The sequence below is a fragment of the Euprymna scolopes genome, chromosome 42, assembly GCF_053919585.1.
Source record: "Euprymna scolopes isolate OS-2025 chromosome 42, ASM5391958v1, whole genome shotgun sequence".
In the NCBI taxonomy this organism is placed as follows: Eukaryota; Metazoa; Mollusca; class Cephalopoda; order Sepiida; family Sepiolidae; genus Euprymna; species Euprymna scolopes.
Genome location: NC_136523.1, coordinates 17,412,929 through 17,437,942, shown reverse-complemented (window position 1 = coordinate 17,437,942; position 25,014 = coordinate 17,412,929). Strand labels below are relative to the sequence as shown.

Sequence of the window (25,014 nt, the reverse complement as noted above, 5' to 3'; positions counted from 1 at the left end):
TATAATCTTCGCGCATTTTTGTATGTCTTGAAAAGGCTTTTTTCTTACACGGTCCCGGGGGTGGGGGTGGGGGTACTATCGCTTAGAAGTGTTTATATTCCCCCTAAATAATAATATCGAAGATTTGGGAACGCGGGTCGCGTCTAGATTTATTTACGTCGATTTTTACGAAATTCTTGCTATTTCAGCCCGTCTTTTGTTCGTTCAGCTTTTTTGTATAAAACCGAAACTAATTCAAAGCTAAGATTTGTTCCCGGCAATCGCACCGGGGGAACGTCCAGTAGCAATCAGCTTTGATCAATGTGGGGTCAAACTCTTTATATCAGACAATTGCTATTCAATCTGGATAATCTCCTTTTTATGGGAAGCTGGTTTCCCCCTCCTCAACATCTTGGGGAAACAACCAGCCAAAGTTGGGTAAACAAACCCAAAAGCTGTCCCGCAGCAAAAGTTAACTCTGCTACTTCTATTTGACCTCATTAATGAGGTCAAATAGAAGTAGCAGAGTTAACTTTTATTGCGGGCACGTGTCAATTCTGTTTTTAATACTTAAATAAATAAATTCAAATGTGTTTCAGTTGTTCTTTGTTGGCCGAGCGGGTAACGTGTCAGGTTTTTTTGCACACTTTATTTTCCCCCTTCGCCTCAAGGCTTCGGGTTCAATCCTAACTACTTACCAAAACTGTTTTGTTTTTTTTAAGCCCCCCCCCCCTCAATCACAAACACTCGGGCAACAATGTTTTTAAAGAAGTTTTAACATTGTTTTATATATATATATATATATATATATAAAACATTGTTTTATATATATATATATATATATATATATATATAAAATATTTAAACAAGGTTCTTACTTTGCTTATTCTTTTGTTTTGATCCCCCCCCCGCCCTTCTAAACGCCCGGGCAACGCCGGGTACCCCCGCTAGTCTATATATATATATAAATCTCGCCTGTCTGTTTAAATATATGAATGCATGTTTGTATGTCTGCCTAAAACTTTCGATATAAGCGACGGATTTTCACGAGATTGGTATCATTTTGAAGCTCGACCTTTCGGACGACAAATATAAAAAAATTGGACAAAAACATTAATTCCTTCACCCTAAACTGGACACTTTTCTGCAGAGAGGGGTCGCTATTTTCGCCGATATTTTCGAAAATCATTGCTTTTTTTCGATTGTCTAGCCTTAATTTAAACCTATATCATTTCCGGTTTGGCGATGGGCACAACAGCAAAAACGTTTTTTTTGTTTTTTTCACATTCTTTTCCTCCTTCGCGGTACAGGTTCGAGCCTGCCTCCCTACTACCAGTTTTTTTTTTTTTTTTTTTGCTCAACACACACCTCCAAACACCCGGGCAACACCAGGCACGTGTATTTATATAGTTGTACAATAACAACAGTTAAAATATAAGCATTTTTCAATTCTGGCTAAACAATTGCATTCAGCAGAGGGAGTAACTCATATTTTTATCCCAGCTAATATTTTACATTTTGTACATTGAAAACTTAGATGTAAAAATGATATATAACTCTTTAAATAGTATAGTAATTTTTTAATTTGTTTTTTGTTATAATATTATTGGCAATATTATAATGAATTGAAAACGTATATATATATATATATATATATATATATATATATATATATATATATATATAAAATAGACCAAGAGGGAGATATGAAAATCGACAGAATATGGGACGACAGAGGAGAGAGAAGAAGTAAGAATGAGTTTACTCCAGTTTTGTTATTTATGTATGACCAATTAATGCACGATCAGGCAAAACAAGGAGGGATAAATAAAGACCTGGCCAGAGATAGGTTAATTTTGAAGTCAATTTCTGAAGGCTGTCCAATAGATGCCAGCATGTAAAAACAAAACAAAAACTGAAAATGATGACAATGAGTTTTTCGTTAAAATTGTTTTCTTTATTTCTTCACAGCCGATGAAACGGAGATCTCTTTCGATCCGGATGATATCATCACCAACGTTGAAATGATCGACCAAGGATGGTGGAACGGAATCGCTCCCAACGGAGATTATGGAATGTTCCCAGCTAATTATGTGGAAGTTATCTGAGCAGCCGACTTTCTCCCTTTCCCAAATCCCAAGACTTACCACCACCACTTTTCAGCCTCTTACTCTTTACCCCCCCTCAAGCAAGCCTTCAAAAACTATTCGGACATGCCAGCACGGGCAGAAAGAACCTCTTGTAACTTTTTTTCATATTCAGATTCTAATCTTGCTCTTGGTTCATTAGTTTTCGAAAAAAAAAAAAAAAAAAGATTTTTTATGGGAGGAAATCTTTTCAATTTTTTTTTTTTTTTTTTGTAACCACTTCTCATTCAAGTTTTGTCATTGTTAATATTGAGAAGTTTATTTTTTAGGAGTGGGGTGGGGGGGTTTTGGTAATGTAAACGTGCTTAAGATACAATATATATTTTATCCTGGGACACTAATTCTGGCATCCCGTCCCGGAATTTAAATTGTTATCATCTTTCCTGGAAATAGACAGACTGTTCTTTTTTGAGTTTAATTGCCGTTTGAAATTCTCCAACTTTTTTTTTTCGTTTGTTTTTGATCACCTGAAGATGATTCAACAAAGAATTGAAAATGTTCATGATACACATGGAACATATATTAATTTGTCTTTTTTTTTTATTTTAATGCAGAAATAATCATTAGAAAAATTGAAAAAAAATAGAAAAGTTAAGTAGAAGAATTATATTATTTTTAATGGTTGCTTTATATATGAATCTTTAAAAAACTTTGGAAGGATGAGATGTAGGTAAAATATTTTCTCATGTTTTTCCTTATAAGGGAAATGGATTCCATATTGTTCATTGCTAAATTGTTTTTTATTCAATATGGCTGATGAAAGGCTGTTCTCATGAAAATTTTCAAATGATATAGGGTTTGAATTTGTCCGAATAGTCTTGAAACAATTGTAACTAACGATGAAATACACTATTTGTTGCTATCAATCTATTCCTAGATGTCTTGATTTTGTTAAAACTATATATGAATGCTCAATTATGAAATATGGTAATTTTGAAGCTTACAGTTCAAGTCATCTCTTTTTGACTTAAAACTTATTGGTATATGAACGGTTACCAAATTTTCAATTATATAAGCCTAATAAAATTTGGAATATTATAAATAAGACTATATATATGCATATTATTTTCACAAAATCAAGACAATAAAAGGTTAGATTGATAGCAAATGTTGTTACAAATGTTTCCTGACCATTCGGACAATTTCAAACCTTATATCGTTTGAAAATATTATAATGCATAATATGGAAACCATTTCCTTTTTAAGGAAAACTATGCGATAAAAGATTTACCTAGATTTCCTTCAGAGGTTTTTCTGTTTTCTGTTAAGGAAGAAATGTAGGTAAATCTTTAATTTTTTAGTTTTCCTTAAAAGGGAAATGATTTCCATATTGTTCATTAAAAAAGTGTTTTTTCCATACGTCTGATGAGAGGCCGTTTTTGATTTTGTGAAAATAATATATGAATGCTCGACTACAAAAACTAGTAATTTTGAAGCTTACAAATTAATTCACCTTATACTGACTTAAAATTTATTGGTATATGAACGATTACCGAATTCTCAATTATATAAACATAATAACATTTGGAATATTATAAATAAGATATATATATATATATATATATATATGGTTGGATCATTCTACCGCTCCAGTACATATCTCACTGCCGATGCAACAGTGGTAATACTCTGCTGGTTAGTAATGACAATAGTTCCATATATATGTTAGTGCTAAATCTGCAATGTGTTAAACTTACTTTTGTATCACTAGACATTTAAACTGCATTTATTTTATTATGTATATCTTTTATAAAATACTAAAAGTTTCTTTAGACGCACACACACACACACACACACATATATATATATATATATATATATTAGGAAAAATATGCTTATTCAATGATATTTCAAACCTTTATTTATAAAGCTCGATGTATGTAAAATATAACTACAGAGGATATATAAATAAATGACAAAAAGTCTATATTTCAAAATTCCAAGATGTTGTTCATCTTAGCATTTATTTCTGTTAGCATGTTAAAATGTTTAATTCTTGATAGCACCTGTTTTGTAGTGCAGAAGCAAATCATATAATTGAATATTTTCCGCCCCGACTCACCAGAAGAATAAGAACTCATTAACTTTAAAAGTAAAGAAAAAGAATTTGGGCATGATTACATAAATCCGAAAAAATTCAAAGTGTAGTTGTAATTGTGTTTTACGATATTTATGCCAATTTGGAATATAGACTTTTTGTCATATATATATATATATATATATATATATATATATATATAAGTGAATTTAGTTTACAAACAAATGGCTACACATAAGCATACATGTTTCAGCGAAAACCCAGTACAGGAATCGCTTCGTCAGGCCAAGGACATCTCTGGCTGTTTCAACTCAAACATTGCCAATTTATAACTAGGACTACATCATATTTAAGTGTAAAGGGGGAGACAGGACCTAAAGAGAAAGTATATACATTAAAATGTGATCATCCATTATGTTAATTATATTAATTTATTTATTATTTTATTTTCTTTTATTTATAGTACGTAATGAGTTTAAAGTAGAGTTTCAATATTATCAGTAAATTCCTAACACTCTTCAATATTATCAGTAAATTCCGAGCACTCTTTTGGTAGACACACTTAATAATTACTATCAATACAATATATATATATATATATATATATATATATATATATATATATGTAAATATGTAAAGGTAAATGTTAAAAGACTATCACAATGCAAAGAATAGAATGTTGTCAGTATTGAGGAAGGAAGACAAAAGCAAGTTATATATTTAAATCTATATATAAATATGTATACACACACACAAAAAAAGGTTATATTAGACGTATCCATTATGAAATGAAGTTCTCCAAAAATAAATTTTTTCACTTAATTTCATTAAATTTGTTATGATACCAAGCGATTTTTAGGGAGAAAAGCTAGTAATAAAGATGGGGGGGAGTGTCGGCACTTTAAATGGAGTTACCTCTCTGTGACGTGTTCAAAAAATTCAAAGATGGCTACCTTCAACGGGCTATCATAAAAATGTGTTTTTCTGCCGTAAAAAAAAAACTACACAATTAAGTGGAATTTTTTTTCGGAGATCTTCAGTCCAATATGGATATGTACAATATAACCTTTTGTTTAGATATTTTCATTTTTTAACTCCTTTTCAAAGTGTTTTTTAACATTTTTTATTAACTGTTTGCTCGTATATGTATATATATATATAGATATGTTTGTGTGTGTGTGTATAAATATTTATATAATATCACTTGATTTTGTCTTCCTTTTTCAACACCGACAACATTTCATTCCTTGCATTGTGGTAGCCTTCTAACATTTACCTTCAATCATAACTCACACAATGCTTCAAGCAAACTACAATACATTATCTCTCTCTCTCTCTCTCTCTCTCTCTCTCTCTCTCTCTGTCTGTCTGTGTGTATATATATATATATATATAATGTAGGCTCCATCAGTCTTTGACGGACTATGGATACCCACGAAGGGGTGCCTGCGTGTGAAATTTTCGTGGCAGGAGGTACACAATCTCCAACCACACCTCTCCTGAGTCGACTTTGTTAAATACCAGTGGCAAGTGAAGTATATGTACTGGACGACTGGAAACAAATGCTGGGATAAGCGGAGAGCACATACAGCACCTAATTGTATATTATAATCAACATAATTGCGTTGTCACACTAGTTCTCGTCAGATCACCGAAGTTAAACAACGTTTAGCCTGGTTCGTACCAGATGGATGATCATTTGGGAATTCTAGGCGCTGTATATGCTCTCTGTTTCCAATTGTCCTGATATATTAGATTGTAGAATATGAGATGATATATAATCATTTCCACAATCAAACAGCGCTGCACCTCACAGAAACCATGAAAATCGCAGACTGAGATTTTCAGGTGTTTTTGATTCTGGAGATAATTATATATAGCATTATAGATTCAAGTTGGTTGTGTAGTACTTAACAGGAATACCTTCGGTTTGAGCACTCAAATTAGATACAGAACAAAAACTAAAATTACAACTGAATTAACTCAACACACCATGTCAGTTTGACATGATTTATTTCCATCTGATAAGTAAACTGTTTGTCCACTTAATTGAAGGTATCCAATGCAAGAGAGGAGGGAGTAGAACTTGTAGATGCAAGTCAGATTCCTTAGTGGAACCTGAGTAAAATTCACCTGCTCCACCCCCAAATGTAAGTCAATAAAGTTGTTGCATGTATCCGACTGTCATTTTCTATGAAGCAATTTTATATTTAATCCCAGCTTTCTTTTTCTTAAATTGGTTATTTTTGATTGATTGAGATTGTCGGACTGACTTCCTCATCTTGGTTGTTATAGTCACAACGTTTTGGCTGTTTTGCCCTCCGGCCTTCATCAGGTGTTTTGTATCGAACTGGGGAACCGTTTGTTAGGAATCTCGAACCCAACCCTTTATTATTATTACGGGGGTACCGTGTTCGGACTCCAGCTAGGCTCTGGGACATAGTTGCTGATTCTCTGTTTTGAATGTTACTTTTCACTGCCTTAGTTCAGGATTGAACTCAGCACCTTTAGGTAACTGTAAACTTTGATACAACATCTAGGACCACTCGTCACTAGGACAATTCTTAGTTGGTTTTTTGTTAACGTTAAACCTATGTTGTTATTCAAGGTTTTCTCTCTCTATCAGAGGTGTCCAAATTGCATTCAGCTCTATGCTTGGTTTGCTCAGTAGGTTGTTATGTCCGAGCATGTGAGCTGTTTCTTTAAGTTTTCTCACTTTCCAGTGGGTCTCTGTTTATTATTTTTACTTCATCCCACGTTGTGACTATAACAACCAAGATGAGGAAGTCAGTCCGACAATCTCAATCAATGAAAACACCTCATCTCAAAAATAGAGACAATTATTGGTTATTTTTCTATCAATTTTAAGAATGAGTCCCCACACACGCACACAATTTTTTTTTTTTTACAAGTTTAAAAAAATTTTTAATACTTTTTTAATAGTTTTTTAATACTTTTTTAATACTTTTTCTTTAAAAGGCGAAGTGTGAGAGATGAATCGTGATGAATTTATGAAGGTCTCTTTTTATCACGCTGTTTTATATTCAACCTCCTCTACATTTTTTCCTTTACTGTCTTTTCTTTTTTTTTTTTTTTTTTTTTTTTTTAAGAATGTGTGGAGGAAGTGATGAATAAAATTCCGAAGGTCCATTTTTGTCAAGCTATTTTAAATACAATTCCCCGCCCCCTGCTCCAAAGAAAACTCCTTATCTTAAATTGGTTGCCTTTTTTCAAAAACCATGTACGGTCGCTAGGAAGTGATTTTCCATCAATAACTAATGACGTCACTTTTTTCTTTCTTTAAAAAAAAAAAAAAAAATGACAATATTTCTGACCCCCCCCCTCCTTTTTTTTTTTTTTTTATTTGTAGGGGCAAGGATGAACCTGATGAAGTTATCTGTATCAAATTTTGGAGGTCCCTTTCTGTCAAGTTAGTCCATATACCATCCCCCCCCTCACAAATCTCCTCCTCCTCCTAAATTGGTTTCTTTTCTTTTTCAACAAGGCCGATAGCCATTAATCGCGTGCTCTCGTGTAATGAATGAATGCGTGAATGTAGGATTGACATGAAATTCTTAAAGATAAACTAAAATGACCAAAAAATGGGCTGAAATGACTCAAATAAATAAAAAGTAAATAACTTAGAATGACTTTAATGAACTTAAGGATGGATTGAATGAACTTAAGAATGACTTGAATGCTTAAAAAATAACTGGAATCCTTCAAAAACAACTTGAATGATCTGGAGAATGACTTGAATGGCTTTGAGACTGACTGGTTGTAAAGTGGGTGATTATTTTACATTAAATTAATAGAGAAAAGTGATCCCCCACTTTATATCACAAAGTTACAAACATAAGTACAGCAAAGAATAGAGACTACACTTTGATCTTGGCCAAAAGGCCAAGAAAAGCTTAAAAAGCTAAGAACAGCATCTATTAACAACAGACCTTTGATCTTAACCAAAAAGGCCAAGCACAAAAGTGTTACGGACAGACCGACGGAGTGACTTATAGAGTCGCTTGCACGCGACTAAAAACGTACGGTCATTAGAAAGTGATTTTCAAACTATAAATGATGACGTCATTACTTTCTGTTAAAAAAATTAAAAAAAAACAAAATGGCGATATTTCTAGGATGCCATGTTATTTTATTGTTGTTTACCCTGTTTACATATTCAAGACCGTTATCCTCATTGGCTGTTATATTGTTATATTCACAACGTTTGTCGTTTCGCTCGTTATATTTTTCAGGCATTTTTTGGCGTCCATCATTTTTAATGTTTAGGCGAATAAAGAAAGATATATCTACTCTAAAAAGTTTCGTAGCCAGATTGATTCAAAAGTTTATTTTAGTAGTTAACTTTAATCAATTAATAGTAACCAACTAATTATAATGTTTGAAAACATGACTTTCGTTTCAATATTTATTTTTGGTAAAAGCCAAGAGAAATAATTCATTACATGTGGAAAGACAAGGGAAATAACTCAATGCATATAAAAACAAAGCCAAGGGAAATAACTCATCATACGTTTAATGTTTAGGAATATTCGAGGAGAAAGAAAAATATGTCGTTTTTGTTTTTCATTCTAATTTCATATCATAATTTGATTACGAATTTAAAGTCATCGAAATTAATTTCTGTAAACAAATCGAAAACCGAGAAATAAAATAAAGTAAAATCAAATGAACTAATTTCTTTTTATGTTTCTGGATTTTTCTTGGGCGTTATTTTCACGACGTTTCAGTCGCAAGCCAAACCCGATGCAAAGATTGACGTGTGTCACTTGGTTGATGAGTAGAATTCCTTTAGCAAGATTTATTTTGATAAAGTAGTAAATCCTAATTTGGATTACTGGCCTCATCTTATGTGTTAATCTCACGTTTTGGTCGATGTAACCTCCAACCTTCTTTGTATCTTGTTGAACTGAGGAATCAGCACTGAATTACAAACAGAAACCTTTATTTAATCCTCGGGTGCAGCAAGCAGCACTGCACTACTGCAGCATTCTCTCATTCCATAAGCTTTTTTTTTTTTTTTAAATTTTCTTCCTTTGAAGATTGTAATGCTGGGTATGGGGCAGCCAAACCAGCTGCCAACATTGCCCTGCTTTTTATTGAAACCAACCGAGAGCTCTTTTTAGTATCCTTGCTGTTCCTTTAAGTACAATTATCTGGATCTCTTTTGCACTTGGTTCACCAGGAATATTAGTTAGGTAGGACTTCAGGTTCTTCTTCATAAGCCCTGTGGCACCTATAATAACTGGTATGATTGATATCTCCCTAAGATTCCAGTTTCTTTTCATATCATACATGAGACCTTGGTATTTGGTCTGTTTCTCTCTTTCAGCTCTGTTCAGACCTCCATCATTAGGGACATTGACTTCAACCAAGGTTGCAACTCTCTCTGACTTATTCCATATAACTATGTCAGGTTTTACAGTAGCATTTTCAAGGTAGGTGGTTGTAGGGATTACATGGTCGTAATGTATGGTATATAAGTCATTTCCAACTGTTCTTACAGGTTGATGTTCCAGGACTTGCTGCTACACTGGAATTTAACATATGGGAACGGTTAAATATATCAATTCATAATTAATATATATAAATGTATCATTAAAACACTACCGTGTTTGAATATATGGTTAAGTGGCAGTTTTAGTCTTTTAGAACTGTTTTAAAGCTTCACCGCTCGCTCATTTTTCAGCCAAATTTCAAGCAATTATTACAGTTTATAGACACCTTCTCAGCTATAATGTGAAAAAAAAAAAAAATTTAATTTTCGTTCAGTAAAATAAAAGTTTTGATGAATTTTCTGGTGTTCAAAATCGTAAAAATATGTAAGGAGGTGAGCGACGCTTTTTATGACTGGTTTCCATAGCAACCACGGCACTTCAGCAACTACTGTTGCTACTAATTCACTGCTGTTGCAGAAAGAAGTAACAAGTGAAACAGAGAGAAGTTTATTTTTTAGGAGCGGGTGGGGGGTTGTTTTTTGGGGTAATGCAAATGTGCTTAAGATACAATATATATTTTATCCTGGGACACTAATTCTAGCATCCCATCTCGGAATTTAAATTGTTATCATCTTTCCTGGAAATAGACAGACTGTTCTTTTTTGAGTTTAATTGCTGTTTGAAATTCTCCAACTTTTTTTTTTTTTTTTTCGTTTGTTTTTGATCACCTGAAGATGATTCAACAAAGAATTGAAAATGTTCATGATACACATGGAACATATATTAATTTGTCTTTTTTTTTTTATTTTAATGCAGAAATAATCATTAGAAAAATTGAAAAAAAATAGAAAAGTTAAGTAGAAGAATTATATTATTTTTAATGGTTGCTTTATATATGAATCTTTAAAAATCTTTGGAAGGATGAGATGTAGGTAAAATATTTTCTCATGTTTTTCCTTATAAGGGAAATGGATTCCATATTGTTCATTGCTAAATTGTTTTTTATTCAATATGGCTGATGAAAGGCTGTTCTCATGAAAATTTTCAAATGATATAGGGTTTGAATTTGTCCGAATAGTCTTGCAACAATTGTAACTAACGATGAAATACACTATTTGTTGCTATCAATCTATTCCTAGATGTCTTGATTTTGTTAAAATAATATATGAAGGCTCAATTATGAAATATGGTAATTTTGAAGCTTACAGTTCAAGTCATCTCTTTTTGACTTAAAACTTATTGGTATATGAACGGTTACCAAATTTTCAATTATATAAGAGAGAAATAAAGCATGAAAGGGAGATGATTGGGGGAATTTTATTGAAAGCAGACGAGTGCCGTACATTGTTATTGCATATATGTATGTTATGTTTATGGGGGCCAAAAAATAAGACTGAAATTAAACAAAGAACAAGTGAATTTATTGGAAGCCTGGAAAAATCATGGATTACAATAGAAAAATGTGAGCATGAAAAATAATATGGTTAAGCTTAAACATGGAAAAGTAAAGGACTAGTTGTTAAAACTGGAAAAAAAATGGACAAGATATTCTACTAAAAAATATAATAAATTTATAACTTAAAATATTGCAGCATTAAGAATTTCTTTTTAAAATTCAATTTATAACATTATATAATCAATTATCAGATCACCAAAGTTAAGCAACGTTGAGCCTGGTCATTACTAAAATGGGTAACCAATTTGGGAATTCCATGCGTTGTATGTGGGAGGACGTCAACACTTCCCTGCAACAGTTGCAAAAACCTAATGTTGTCATCTCCCTTAACGGGATATACATGCAGGTTGAGACCGCTTGTGAATTTAATGCTCCCAAGAAACTTCCTGTTTTGGAGGAAGCTGGTAAAACCAAAATAGGGTTAGTGCTGTTTCCATGAATGTAAGGTGGTAGTTAAGTAATCGTAAATGGTATAGATAGGGTAGAATAAATTGTGAATTGGCTGACGGAATCAGAACATGTTACCCCTGGGGATTAAAGGGTTCCATCTGGAATTCTGTGCAGATTCTCACGTTCTATGGAAAAATTCCTGAGTTTATTACACTTTCTGCACAAGTTTAAAAAGAAATGTGGAAGAAGTCTAGCGATTACATTGGCCGAAACATTGCGCAAATAATATCCAAGATTAAGAATAATCCAAATTTTCCAATGGCTAACATACGTTAGGGTTAATATTATCGATGAATTACGATTCTCGGTTAACTTGTGCCGTGTATCTTTCAGCTGTCATTTAGGATGATCTTTGCCGACGAGTCTCCCTACCACATCAACCACACACATGGTCGGATTGAATGTATTTGGGATGTTCAGCATTGACTGCTTTTGCAAAATACATTTCAAAATGATATACCTGGAAAAGGTCGACGGTTACATTGACTTAAACTAGTGTTGGGACGATTAATCAGAATCAGGAATTGGAAAAATCGGAATATTTGAGGGTATTAGAATCGGTATCGGAATCGGTATTGGAATCGGAAAAATTTGTACCGATTTTTCGATGCCAAAACGATTCTTTTAATTGTCTTTTTTATTTGATTTTGTTTAAAGCAAAATCTCCCACTGCTGGTAATAATGATGAAATAATAAATATTTATTGATTTTAAACCATCAGTGAAGCTAAAATCGATAGATCTTCCCCCACAAGTATATTTTTACGTTTAGGAAAATATCTGCACATTTAACATATGTGTTTCTACGGTAATCAGAGAAAAAATACAGTTATATAATTAAATATTTAAAGATTTATAAGGAATCAGAATCGGGAATTTAGTGTGGAATCGGTAATTATATCGGAATCAAGAAAAATATTGTAATCGACCCATCACTAACTAAAACGTAAAAAATAACACTGAAGATGAGAATAGTAGTCTGAATAATCCAAATAATACGAGCAAGAATTTTAAGAAAGAAAAAAGTAAAAAATCCAAATCTATGTTTTTATTTAGGTCAATGGAGTCTTACACATTGGGTGATATTTTTACGAAGATCAGAATGGTAGTCCAAATAATAACATTAATAATCCTGATCATCTCAAGAATTGCAAAACAATATGATATTTTTTAACATTTAACAGTAAAATAAAGGATTTGAAAAAAATAACGAGAAACTCCCAACTACAACGAAAGGTGAATGCGGTAAATAAAATAATGTGATTGAACATAAGTCGAAGATTTGTTTATTATTTTTATTTTTTGGAATCCTTCAAGATGAGGTTTTATAATTCGTGTATTTTTTTTTTTTTTTTTTTTTTTCAAACTGTTATCCTCATCTTCATAGTTATTGTTTCACTATGTCTCAGCCAACTCATCCTTTGGCCTTCTTCAGGTGGTTAGCCACGACGGGATAGGAATGCAAAGTCTTGTAACTGTATTCACAGTAATTACCGCCTTCCATAGTTGTTGTCGTCTCACCACGTTTGGACCAATTAATTGGCCTGCTTTGGATAGGATTGAAACCGCTATCTTCAGACAATGCTCACCTTGAAACCGTAAAGACTCAACGCCTCTATCCACTGTGCCATGGGCCCTGGTGAGCATTGTCTGAGATGGTTGGTTGGTTGGTTGGTTGTTTTTGTTTTACGGCATATCAACCCTTTTCGGGTTATTTAATGCCGAATCAAAAGATTTTGAAGAAAAATTTTTTTAATAGAGTATATTTGTTGTTTTCACGTCAGTTTCTATTTAACCCATAGTTGGGACCCTAACAGATACTACCACTCCGGGTCAGAGTGGACCTGGGAGCAATGGTAATTAAAGGGTGGCTCCACACTCCCCAAAGCCCACAAGCTGGGGCCTCACCACTGGATATAGTTTAAGGTCATATCCAGGACCCCCATTGAGGGACTTTTACCCTCTGCAGGGGGTGCAGTCGGCGTATTCTAATGCCCCACCGACAGGGCCGTCTGAGATAGTGGTTTCAATCCTACCCAATGCGGGCCAGCGGATTAGTCAGCGAAACTGGTGAGACAGCAACAACTATGGAATATTTTTTGTTTTTGGAATCGTTTGCAATAAGGGCAGTAATTACTGGAGATGCAATTGCAAGACGCAGTATTCCTATCTCATCGTGGTTAATCACCTGAAGAAGGCCAAAGGATGAGTTGGCTGAAACAACATGGTAAAACAACAACAACTAAGATGAGGATAAGTTTGCAAAAAAAAAATTTCTATCTCTGTTGCACTTGGTTCACCAGGTATATTTGCCAAGTAGTTTTTAGCCAAAACGTGGTGAAACAACAAGAGTTATGAAGATGAAGAGAATGTTCCACAAAAAAAAAAAAAAAAAATGAATATATAAGTTTAAGTTTAATATATGTAAATGATGTATAAAAAAAAAAGTCAATGGTTGTGTTTGTGACATTTTAAACAGTTTGTCTATTATACATATGCACATATTTTATGGGTAAAGTACAAAATAAGACTATTTCACTGTTCATACATTTTTGCCTTACAAATTTCATGTAAACCATGATAATTTAAAAGAATGACTCGCCTATTTTTCAAGTGAAGTATGTAATAATTAGGGCTATGACAACAGCATATTCTTTTCATTGTTTTGACTCTTGAGTATATATCCGTTAATATCTTATATGTTTTTATATAGACTGATGTGGTTCTCGGTTGATTGACTGTGTCTAATTGTGTCGGATATATACTCGAGAGTCAAAAGAATGAAAAGAATATTCTGTTTCAACAGTCCTAGTAATAACCTATTTTACCCTTTATTTATTTTAGTTTGAAAATTTTATGAAATTTAATACAATGACAAGTAATTCTTCTCTTTCACTTTTATTTATTTTAGATTGAAAATTTTATGAAATTTAATACAATGACAAGTAATTCTTCTCTTTCACTTTTATTTATTTTAGATTGAAAATTTTATGAAATTTAATACAATGACAAGTAATTCTTCTCTTTCACTTTTATTTTTTTTGAAAATTTTATGAAATTTAATACAATGACAAGTAATTCTTTCTTCTCTTCCACTTTTATTTATTTTAGATTGAAAATTTTATGAAATTTAATACAATGACAAGTAATTCTTCTCTTTCACTTTTATTTATTTTAGATTGAAAATTTTATGAAATTTAATACAATGACAAGTAATTCTTCTCTTTCACTTTTATTTATTTTAGTTTGAAAATTTTATGAAATTTAATACAATGACAAGTAATTCTTCTCTTTCACTTTTAATTATTTTAGTTTGAAAATTTTATGAAATTTAATACAATAACAAGTAATTCTTCTCTTTCACTTTTATTTATTTTAGATTGAAAATTTTATGAAATTTAATACAATGACAAGTAATTCTTCTCTTTCACTTTTATTTATTTTAGTTTGAAAATTTTATGAAATTTAATACAATAACAAGTAATTCTTCTCTTTCACTTTTATTTATTTTAGTTTGAAAATTTTATGAAATTTAATACAATAACAAGTAATTCTTCTCTTTCACTTTTATTTATTTTTGATTGAAAATTTTATGAAATTTAATACAATGACAAGTAATTCTTCTCTTTCACTTTTATTTATTTTAGATTGAAAATTTTATGAAATTTAATACAATGACAAGTAATTCTTTCTTCTCTTCCACTTTTATTTATTTTAGTTTGAAAATTTTATGAAATTTAATACAATGACAAGTAATTCTTCTCTTTCACTTTTATGGGAACTGTGTAGACCATCCGCCATTAACAGACAGGCTCTGCCACATGGACTCCGTATTTTTTTTTTTTTTTCAATTTTCTTTGTTTTGTTTTTGCTGGGGATGGGGCATCCTATCAGATTCAACTGCTATTTCAGACTCCAACCAAGAGATCTTTTTAAGATCCCAATCATCTATTTAAGTGCGATTTTTTTTTTTTTTTTTTTTTAAATATTTTTCTTACACCTGGTTTCTTTAAGTATATTTGCCAAGTAGTTTTTTTTTTTAAATTTTTTATGAGTTCGGTTGCTCCTATAATTACTGGAATGATGAAGATCTTCCTAAGATTCCAGTTTCTTTTCAAATAATCTAAATGACATAAAATTCTTAATCGTCATCTCAAAGAACATATCCACAACATAACGTCTTGGTCTAAATTTATCACTTTATATCACTGTTACCACTGAGGCATCCATTTGCCACACTTCCTTACAGATGTCTGAGTTCGACAAGACGTACCTGCTTTCAGAAGGAATGCGTTCCCAGATGATGCAGCCTTGATTTCTGAAATCAAATTGTAGGTTGTTCTATAAAAACATTCTCCAGAGCTGCACTAAACAATGAGAGACATGTGTCACTCTAGATGGTTCCTATGTAGTGAAAAATTAATAACTGTGCCAAGTTTTCTTTATTAAAATTGGTTGCAACTAAAATTTTATTTCATTTTCTGCATAAGTTTTAAAAGAAATTTTAAAGATTACTAGGGCTATGACAAGAGAGTATTCTTATCATTGTTTTGACTCTTGAGTATATATTCGACACAGTCAATCAACCGAGAACCACATCACTCTATATAAAAGCATATAAGATATCAACGGATACACACTTGAGAGTCAAAACAATGAAAAGAATATGCTGTTGTCATAGCCCTACTAATTACATAAATCCAAAAAAATCGGTACAGAATTTACCATTGTGTTTTATGATATTTACACCATCTTTGGTTTTAATATTATAAAACACAATTGCAAGAAGAAATGCTAATCGTTAGGGCCATGACAACAGCATATTCTTTTCATTGTTTTGACTCTTGAGTATTTATCCGACACAGACACGGTTAATCGAGAACCACATCGCTCTATCAAAAAACATAAGATATTAACTGGTATATACTCGAGAGTCAAAATAATGAAAAGAATATGCTGTTGTCATAGCCCTAGTTATGATACACCAACGATGATTTATAACGAGTAAAATCTGTTTGGATGGATGAATAACACGTACAGATATATATCGGCAAGTTAAAATGCAACACACACACATACATACATACGTATGTACGTACAAACATACATACATCTACTGTTTCATTTATATAGATGAGGATAAGGCTCTTGTAAAGGGTCTGTCTTTTCTGACATTTTGGATGGATGAATAACATGTACAGATATATATTGGCAAGTTAAAATGCAACACACACATACATACACATGCACACATTCATGATGATTGCGACGTTTTGTCAGACAAGTGCCACTCCCTCAGACACTTAAAGTCCATGAGCCCAAAAATGATTTTTTTTTAAATCCTATTGGGGAATTCACACACTCAAGCAGGCATGATACTGAAGACGGTCATTGAGATCCACTATTACATACTTCCAGCATTTCAAGCCTCCACGCGTCACAACTTTTCCATCGCCACAGGACCACTTTTATAGACAAATGCCTGAGGGAGTATCTACACACAGATGATGTTACAGAGTCTTAGCTTTGTATGACAGCTAAGTCTCTCTCTTGGTTCAAAATGTTGAGATCCAGCAGCAAGCAAGAGCAAGATAGCCAGCAACAAGTTAAACTGCAGACCAGCTTAATGCGGGTACTGATCTCCCGCTTTATGGCTTTTTAAATCAGAGATTTCCTTCTCCTAGAAAGGTTGCCTTCACCACGGCTTACGGGAACCCTCTCCACCCCAACACACACATACATACACACAAACACACACGGTGCTAGTTGGCCGTTGCCCCTGAAAAAGGGTTCATTCGCACACATACATACATACATACACCTACTGTTTTATTTATATAGATGAGGATAAGGCTCTTGTAAAGGGTCTGTCTTTTCGGACATTTTTGAGCATAACCAGTATACATACAGAATAGAAAATATACGTAAAAGCATATATTTCTTATTTAATTCTGGGTAATTTTTTATTTTTTTTTATTTTTATTTTTATTTTTTTTATTACATTTTCACCCCATACAAGGCACATTGCCACTTTGGTGTAGGGGGCTACTAACAGGGGCAACAACTACTGGGGTACTATGTAGGGATTTGGGCAGCAAGATGTTGGTTCACGTTACACTTGAACTTCTGCACGTCAGTACAGTTGGGGAAGCAGGGACCTGGAATGTAATTCCAAAGTCTAGCGGTTCTGGGGGAAGAAACTACTGGAGTAGAAAGATCTTTTACATCTAGGGATCTCTACAGTGTGGGAGTGGGATTTTGCAGCCTGTCGGGTCTGTCAAGGTTGTTCACATCGTGGGGGCACAAGTGCTTGCAGTTCGTCAGAGCATTCACCATTATAATGCTTGTAGAACAGGCAGAGGGATGCAACGTTTCGTCGATGGGACAGAGGCTGAAGCTTAGATGCCAGTTCAAGGCCTATCAGATTTGCGACTCTTTTTTTTACCTTGTCAAGGAGCGAGAGACTAGTAGCCGATGCACCAGCCCAAATATGACAGCAATACTCCATACATGGGCGAATGGTTGCCTTATAGAGGTACAGGATACTTTCGGGTGTTAGTAGTTTTCTAAGACCTGACATTGCCCAAGATTGAATAAGAATCAATGACTGCTCCACACTTTCAATATGTTTATTGTTATCAAAGTATATATTCGACACAGTAAGACACAGTCAATCAATCGAGAACCACATCACTAGGTGTATCAGAATTTTTGTAGGAATTTTTGACACCCCTAACACGAAACTGCGAATAAAATATAAAAAACTCGTAATTTCTCTTTTAAAAGTGGGTTGTTTATTTTCTTTATGGATTATATACTTCCAAAATAAACTATTAAAGTTGTTTTAAAAGTAATAGAAATATTTTTTTTATTTTTTAAAAAACAGTAATGAATTTTACGAACTCAATATTTTTCAATTTTTAAGCTTTAAAAATCTATCAAAATTTTTCTGTTGATTCTATTTTTACGATATTTTCAGGGTCAATGCGAAATCTTATGCTGTTTCCAATAAACCGAATATCATATTTTAGACAAACGTTTTTATTTTTTAATTCTCGTCCCCCCCCCATTTTCAAGTGTCTATTAAAAAGTGAATAATTAATTTACTCACCAAAGTTTTATATATCACAAATTGAAGAGAAAAGGTCAATAAATAATATATTCAAATTTAAAACAAAAAAAGTAGTGTTTTTGAGAAATTTACCTGTAAAGTCCGAAGTTTAAAACCTTTTTTAAAAAAAAAACACGTAGTTTTTTTTTTGTTTTTTTTCTTTAATGAAACATTGGTCCTTGCCCCTTTAATTGAAAAAAAAAAATTAGGGATTGAATTACATTTTTCGAGGAGTTATAAGCTTGGAAAGACGGGATGGAATTATTCACTATTTTTCACGAAATTTCTGACACACCTACCACATCACTATCTAAAAACATATAAGATATTAACGGACATATACTCGAGAGTCAAAATAATGAAAAGAATATTCTCATCATAGCCCTAGTGATTAGATTGGCCGAAACATTGTGTAAATAATATCCAAGATTAAGAATAATCCAAATCTTTCGGTAGTTGACATGAGTTAGGGTTAAGATTATTGATGAATTACGATTCTCAGTTGACTTGTGGTGTGTATCTTCCAGCCGTCGTTTAGGATGATCTTCACCGACGCTCTCTCTACCACATCAGCCACACATATGGTCGGATTGAATGTGTCTGAGACGTTTAACATTGACTGCTTTTGCAAAAAAAAATTTCAAAATGATATATTCTGTTTGATTGTGGTTTCTACAAAAATGGTATCCAGCGCGGCGTTAAACAATGGGGAGAAATGTGTGACTCTGGTTCTTGGTTCCTATTTAGAGAAAGACACTGTGGCAAGTTTCATTTCTCTACTGCCATGAAAAGTGGGTCACAACTAAAATTTTATTTCATTTTCTGTATAAGTTTTTTTTTTTTAAATGTGTAAACCACCTCTTCTGTAGAAATCTCTTTAGCAGACTAATTAAAAGGTTCATTTTCCACAATTCCATACCTGAATTCAATACGACACACATGAAGAAGGTCGATGGTTACATTGGCCAAAACATTGCACAAATAATATCCAAGATTAAGAATAATCCAAATATTCCAATGTCTGACACACGTTAGGATAAATATTATCAATGAATTGTAACAGAGCGCGTACGTGCGCATGGGAAAATATCAGCAAGAGGTTGCTTGCAAGGATATATGACGCTACCAGACCAGGCTGTCTGAGGATATCGGCTTCCTGAGATGAAATGCACCTAACATTGATGCTTTTTGTTTTTCTTCTTCTTTTTGTAAAACTTAATTATGTTCTGAAAATCAAAAACAACCCCACCCTTTTTCCTTTCTTCCCATTTCCAATTTCTCTCTCTATCTCCCCCAATTCCTGTCTGGTTTCCTAACTTAAAATGTACCAAACATTAATACTGTAACCCTTTTTCTCTCTCCCATTGCATTAAGGGTGAAGTTATATAACCATAATGTAGGTTAGAAAGGGGTGGCAGCTTTGTGGCATGATCATGCAAGTTTGAATTATCATGGAGTTATCTCCCCTTGTGTTTTTAAGATGGCGACATGGGAGAGTTTCTTTTTGTTTACTCATAAAATTTGATTTTCTTAATAAAAACTAAAATTTACTTTATCAATTTTTAAAACTTTTACCAAAATGACTGGATTGGGCATTAAATAACAGAAAAAGGGTTAATATGCCGTAAAACAAAACAACCAAACCAAACATTGTAAATAAATATTTGAAGATATCAGAAACTTGAAGCATAAAAACTCGTACCAAAATTGTCCACAAGGACCCGTGGTAACAACCCACCTTTTCTCCCTTCCCATTTCCCCTTTCTCTTTCTATCTCCCTCTCTTCCTGACTGGTTTCCTAACTTAAAATATACCAAACATTAATACTGTAACCCTTTTTCTCTCTTCCATTGCAAAACTCATTCATGTTCTGCAGGTGAGGGATGAAAAACGATAACCTCCACTATAAAACAACCAAACCAAACACTACAAACTAGCGATTGAAGATACAAGAGAGCTTGAAGAATAAAAACCTCCTACAAAATAATTCATGCGACATGGATACTATCTCCAAAATAACTGGATTCGGCATTAAATAACCCGAAAAGGGTTGATGGGCCGTAAAACAAAATAACCAAACCAAACCAAAAAGCAAAAATATTAGCTGTAGTCGATAAAAAAAAAAAAGAAGCCCATACAAATTAGGAAGTGTGTGAGGAGAAGCAAAGTCCGTGCCAGAGAAGATGGACGTGTAAAGTCGAAGACGATAAATAGCTGGCTAATGCCAGCATGAGGTCGGAAAAAAAAAAGAGAAACGCGTTCCAGGTGAGAGGAACATGTGGCAGCGAGCGACTTTTAAGCTGGTGTCGAGATAGCAGGGTTTTGTTAGTTTCATGACAGACAAAATGAACAGTTAGAAAAAACGAGAAGCTAGAAAGTAAAGGCAATAAACACCTTTTGTTAAAACAGAACAAAAAGCCGAGCATGCTGCTGCCACCGTACATTACAGACTCTCTGTTAACGAGATCAGGGGTCTCCAAACTTTTCAAACAAAGCCTGGGGGGGGGGTCATATTGCTGACTTTTTAGAGCCATGCGGACTAAAATAGAAAAAAAAACTACCTGAACGTGTTTTATATTTTTTTACTCATTACTTTTTTAGTAAAACTGGTTCTCCAAAACCTCATTTTTTAAAAATTATTTTCGACACAAAAGAAAAACCGTTACACTATTTTTACATATTTCCATTTTTAAGATATTTCCTGAATATTTTTCATGTTTTCTATAAGACCCCCAAGGGCTGGATTAAAGACTTTAGTGGGCCGTAGTTTGGAGCTCCCTGATCTGGATGGTAAACAAAATATAAATCATTTGGAATGTTACTGTGATTGTTTTGATAATTTAAAGGTTAGGAGGGAAATAGAAATACAAACATTTATTGTTGTTCATGGTTTTGGTTGTTAGATGAAGAAACGTGTGAAGTATAATACAAATAATAAATTCTCGTTTCAAAATTACTACCGCTCCAGTAGATATCTCACTACTGATGCAATTCTCTATCTATATAAAAGCCAAGTACGTCAAAGGATGGAGTACTGCTGCCACATCTGGGCAGGAGCTGCTAAAAACAGCCTATCCTGCCTTGACAGAGTACAAAATAGACTTCGTGGCTTAGTGGGGGATGCCCTTTTCTCTACCCTGCAACCTCTCTCCCACAGAAGAGACGTTGCGAGCATATCTTCGTTTTATCGTTATTTCCATGGCAGGTGCTAGTCTGAGCTCCAATCTCTGGTCCTCCCCCCTTCGCCAATCTTTCACGATAAACACCTGTCTAGCTGAAACCACTGTCAATAATTTTCTCGACTCTTTATCTGTGCCTAAACCAAAACATAGATTCCATGAACAAAGCTTCTTTCTTAGAACTGCTCGCCTGTGGAACTCTCTACCGCTTGCCTGCTTCCCACCGGACTACAACTTGGATGTCTTCAAGTCCAACGTAAACAAATTCCTGATGAACCGCCCCCTTAAGTAATGACACTTTATCAAATCTCCAATACTAATGAATACTACAATACTATCCCATTGATTACTGTACACGCAATAGCCCTTATCCCAGAGTGTCTTCTGGGCCTTGATAAGTGGTGACCTCTGTGTAAAAAAAAAATATTTTTAAATTAAAAATATAATAGAGTTCAAAACTGGCTTTGAAATGTGTGATGGTCTTTTCTCTTCCTTGCAACATCTTTCCCATAGAAGAAATGTTGCGAGCCTATCTCTGCTCTATCTTTATTTTCATGGCAAGTGCTCGACTGAACTCCAATTTATGGTTCCCCCTTGCCAAACTTTCACAGAAAAAAACACTCAACTAGCTACAACAACTATATACGATTTCCCCCTCTCTTTAACTGTGCTTAAATCTAAACACAGATTCCATGAACAAAACTTCTTTCTCAGAACTGCCCGTCTGTGAAACACTGTTCCACTGGTCTGCTTCTCGGTTAAATACAACATGGTAGCCTTCAAATCCAATATAAGTTTGGAGACCCCCTGATCTAGAGCAATGCATCTTAGATGATCTTCCCCTAGGCTGCCACATTCTTTCTACCAAAGCATTCGCTTATCAATAATCTCCGCAATCTTAAGATAACAACGCTGCTGCTATACCAACCGGTCTATGACCGCATGAGCGAAATTAGATCGTTTTTTTTTATGTTTAAACTAATTCAAAAAAAGAACGTTTTTTGCGCATGCATGTATGACTAAATTGTCATGATGGACCGATTTTTTGCTACCCTTCCCTATAGAAAAGTGCCCAGTTGAGGTTGAAGGAATTAATGTTTTTAGCCAATTTTTCGATATTTGTCGTCCGAAGGGTCGCGCTTCAAAATGATACTGATCTCGTGAAAATCCATTACTTCTGTCAAAAGTTTTTGCGAGACATACAAACATACATACATACATTTAAACAGACAAGTGAGATTTATATTATTTTTATATCTTTCTGTAATTTTGACATAATCTGACTAAGATATTGAGAAATTTTTTTAAAATGCAAAATTCAAGCAATCTTTACGAAAAATAATCTCTTTTTAATATTGCCCATTTTCAACTTTGCATATTTGTGCTCTTTCCAAAACATTATTCATGACAGATTGCAGAATCTCTCGCTTGTGATTTAACTCCCTTATTTCGTTCCTGATGTTTTCCTTCAATTCTTGCAGAGTTTGACGTTTCTAACATAGATTCTTTCACAATGTTTCGAATTGTGTTGTGACTTGAGCTATCTCTTACATGAATATGCCGTCGATAAGTTATTTGAGTCAGAGCAAGTGACCCCTGATTTTGGTAAAACAATTTCACAATTTGCGTACGTTGTTCAATGCTATACTTATCCATAATTAATTTTCAAAATATAATCTGTAAAATGTCTGAAATAGAGAAAAAAATAATCGTTAATGGTAAAATGACAAATATTTTTAACCGTTCGGTGTTTTTTTGGACACCCTGTATATATATATATATATATATATATATATATATATATATATATATATATATATATATATATATTTTTTTTATTTACCAGTGGTGAAAAAACCGGACTAGAGTGCTCAATGTGTAGCCAGAGCAGTATATAGGAAATTTATTACTGTGAGTCCAGAATGAGTTTACATATTGTTTAAGCTAGAGGAAAATCCTCAAAGAGAGGAAATATCCAACTAGCATTGTCATAATTCATAGATCTATGAATTCTGACGATGCTAGTTGGATTTTTCCTCTCTTTGAGGATTTTCCCCTAGCTGAAACAATATGTAAACTCATTCTGGACTCACAGTAATAAATTTCCTATATACTGCTCTGGCTACACATTGAGCACTCTAGTCCGGTTTTTTCACCACTGGTAAATAAATATATATATATATATTTTTTTTTTTTTTACATAGACGTCACCACTTATCAAGGCCGATAGGCCACTCAAGGATAAGGGTTAAAGAGTCTAGAGTAGTAAAAAGGACAATAAAGTAATCGATAGTAATGGAAGTTCGGTAAATTTGTTAACCTAAGTGGAACGGCTCATCAGAAACTTGTTCACGTTGGACTTGAAGACAACCATATTCTAGAAAGCTGGAAAGCAGGAAAACGGAAGACAATTCCACAGGCGTGCAGTTCTAAGGAAGAAACTTTGATCATGGAATCTATGTTTAGGTTTAGGTACAGATAAAGAGTGGGGAAAATTATTGATAATGTTTTCAGCTAGTCTAGTGTTTCTTGTGAAAGTTTGGCGAGGGGGGACCATAGATTGAAGCTCAGTCGAACACTTTCCATGAAAATAACAACACATCAGAGACAAACTCGCAACATCTCTTCTGTGAGACAGAGGTTGCAGCGAAGAGAAAAGGACATCTTCCACCAAGCCACGAAGTCTATTTTGAACTCTATCAAGGCAGGACAAGTCTTTTCTAGCAGCTCCTGCCCATATGTGGCAACAGTACTCCATCCTTGGACGTATCTGGCTCTTATATAGATAGAGAATTGCATCAGCAGTGAGATATCTACTGGATCGATAGAAGGATCCGACCATTTTTCCAGCGGCCTTGGCAACAGATTTGATGTACATATTCCATTTAAGATCAGGAGTAAAGGTCAAGCCCAGAAGCCTGTCAAAACTTGAGGCCTCCCAAAGATGAGAGCCATTCATTTCAATTGATGCCAGATGGGGATCAGAACGTTGATGATGTAAAGATAGAAGCTTGGTTTTAGATGCATTAAAAGTAACCAGCCACTCCTTTCCCCATTGTACAATGTGATCAAGATCAGAGGAGAGAGAATCGGAGAGAACTTGGTCGTTTACTGTCTTAGATGTGCTACCATAGATGGTAGTGTCATCAGCAAAAATGTCTACGAATGATGTAAGGATGTGATTTGGAAGATCATTAAT

At 33.6% G+C, this 25,014-nt stretch overlaps 1 protein-coding gene across 2 annotated transcripts in view; it reads left to right on the top strand.

Moving 5' to 3' along the window:
• The window catches only part of LOC145266946 (drebrin-like protein B), a 103,450-nt gene extending 100,798 nt beyond the window's left edge, over nucleotides 1-2,652 (top strand). For both annotated transcript variants that reach the window (XM_080122765.1, XM_080122764.1), the window contains one exon: nucleotides 1,951-2,652. In XM_080122765.1, the coding sequence (XP_079978891.1) occupies nucleotides 1,951-2,087 (137 nt within the window). In that variant the 3' untranslated portion in view covers nucleotides 2,088-2,652. The remainder of the gene's footprint in view (nucleotides 1-1,950) is intronic.
• Nucleotides 2,653-25,014: the final 22,362 nt, after the last annotated feature.